This window comes from Arabidopsis lyrata (genome assembly GCF_000004255.2).
Source record: "Arabidopsis lyrata subsp. lyrata unplaced genomic scaffold ARALYscaffold_27, whole genome shotgun sequence".
In the NCBI taxonomy this organism is placed as follows: domain Eukaryota; kingdom Viridiplantae; phylum Streptophyta; class Magnoliopsida; order Brassicales; family Brassicaceae; genus Arabidopsis; species Arabidopsis lyrata.
This window is the reverse complement of record NW_003302530.1, coordinates 1-1,111: the sequence shown is the minus strand read 5'-3', so window position 1 is coordinate 1,111 and position 1,111 is coordinate 1. Positions and strand designations below refer to the sequence as shown.

Sequence of the window (1,111 nt, the reverse complement as noted above, 5' to 3'; positions counted from 1 at the left end):
ATACCAGAAGGCATTGAACTAGCTATTTTCTTTAGTGGCTCTGGAAGCTTTTGTTCGAGCTTCCCTCGTCTAAACCAAGGGATAGCTAGTGTAAAAGCAATTGCCATCAAGAAAACCATTATGAGTCCTGTATTCCTCTGTGACTTCACGAAATGCAAGTATCTCTTTGGTTGCTCTTCTCCAAAGAATTTTCGTAGAGGCATGTATTCCTCTGGAGTTGCCGCAATTAGCCGTGGAAAATCGCACGCCAAGTGGGTCACCGAGTGTATGGCTACTCCTATCATGATTCCCACCGCTATAACCTGTAGGTTTGGCCATCAATTTTGCTATATATCATAATAAGAATGAGAGATATTTTTGCAATTTTATTAAAAAAGAGTGTTTTCTTATAACTAGGTAAGGACAGTTCAGAGTAATTTTAAAGCACGTACAAACTATGTTTCTTTCCATTTAAAACGTTTATATCTACCATAGATGGTTGAAATAAACAAAATCAAATGTGGTTTTACCTGATGAAAGTTGAGGTTGTCATCAAAAGGGACAATAACACCCAAACTAGTTTTAGTTCTAAGCCATGTAATGGTATTTCTGCATACAGGTAACAGAATCAAGGCCATGTTCAGCTTCAGTGTCTCAGCTGCACCTTTAGCCAAGCACACACAATGCCCCAACACTTCATACACTTCTCTATTCTTGTATTGAATATATTTGTATATGAAGAGGATGGCCATAATCATGAGCCATAGCACTATTACCCAAATTCTTTGCCAGTTATCCAGTACGAAGAATCTAAGTTTATGGTACCATCTCTTCAACGGGTTAGGGTCAAGTGTAGGCTTAAGCTTGTTACTTATCATGTCGCCCAACTTCTTTCTTTCTTCACTGTTTGTGCTGATGGAATGTGTTTCAGCTTCCAGAAGCAAGGATTTAAGACTACCCATCTGTTTTAAATTCACCACAAAGTTACAAACACAAGTAGTAATCGAAAAATTATCGATCCTCGCGCTTATCTTCAAGAAAACTTACCATGATGTATCCAATATTATCTTTGTCAAGCACTTTCATTATCATTGCTGCATATCCATCTGCATTTGTCTTTATGGTTGAAAGA

General features: G+C 37.8%; 1 protein-coding gene across 1 annotated transcript in view; it reads right to left on the bottom strand.

Moving 5' to 3' along the window:
* LOC9299164 (putative respiratory burst oxidase homolog protein G) overlaps positions 1-952 on the bottom strand; it is an 8,286-nt gene extending 7,334 nt beyond the window's left edge. The window contains exons 1-2 of the mRNA XM_021019401.1: positions 510-952; positions 5-302 (exon numbers count right to left, since the gene is read on the bottom strand). Coding sequence (XP_020875060.1) covers positions 5-302; positions 510-941 — 730 coding nt within the window. The 5' untranslated portion in view covers positions 942-952. The remainder of the gene's footprint in view (positions 1-4; positions 303-509) is intronic.
* Between the last annotated feature and the right edge of the window lie 159 nt (positions 953-1,111).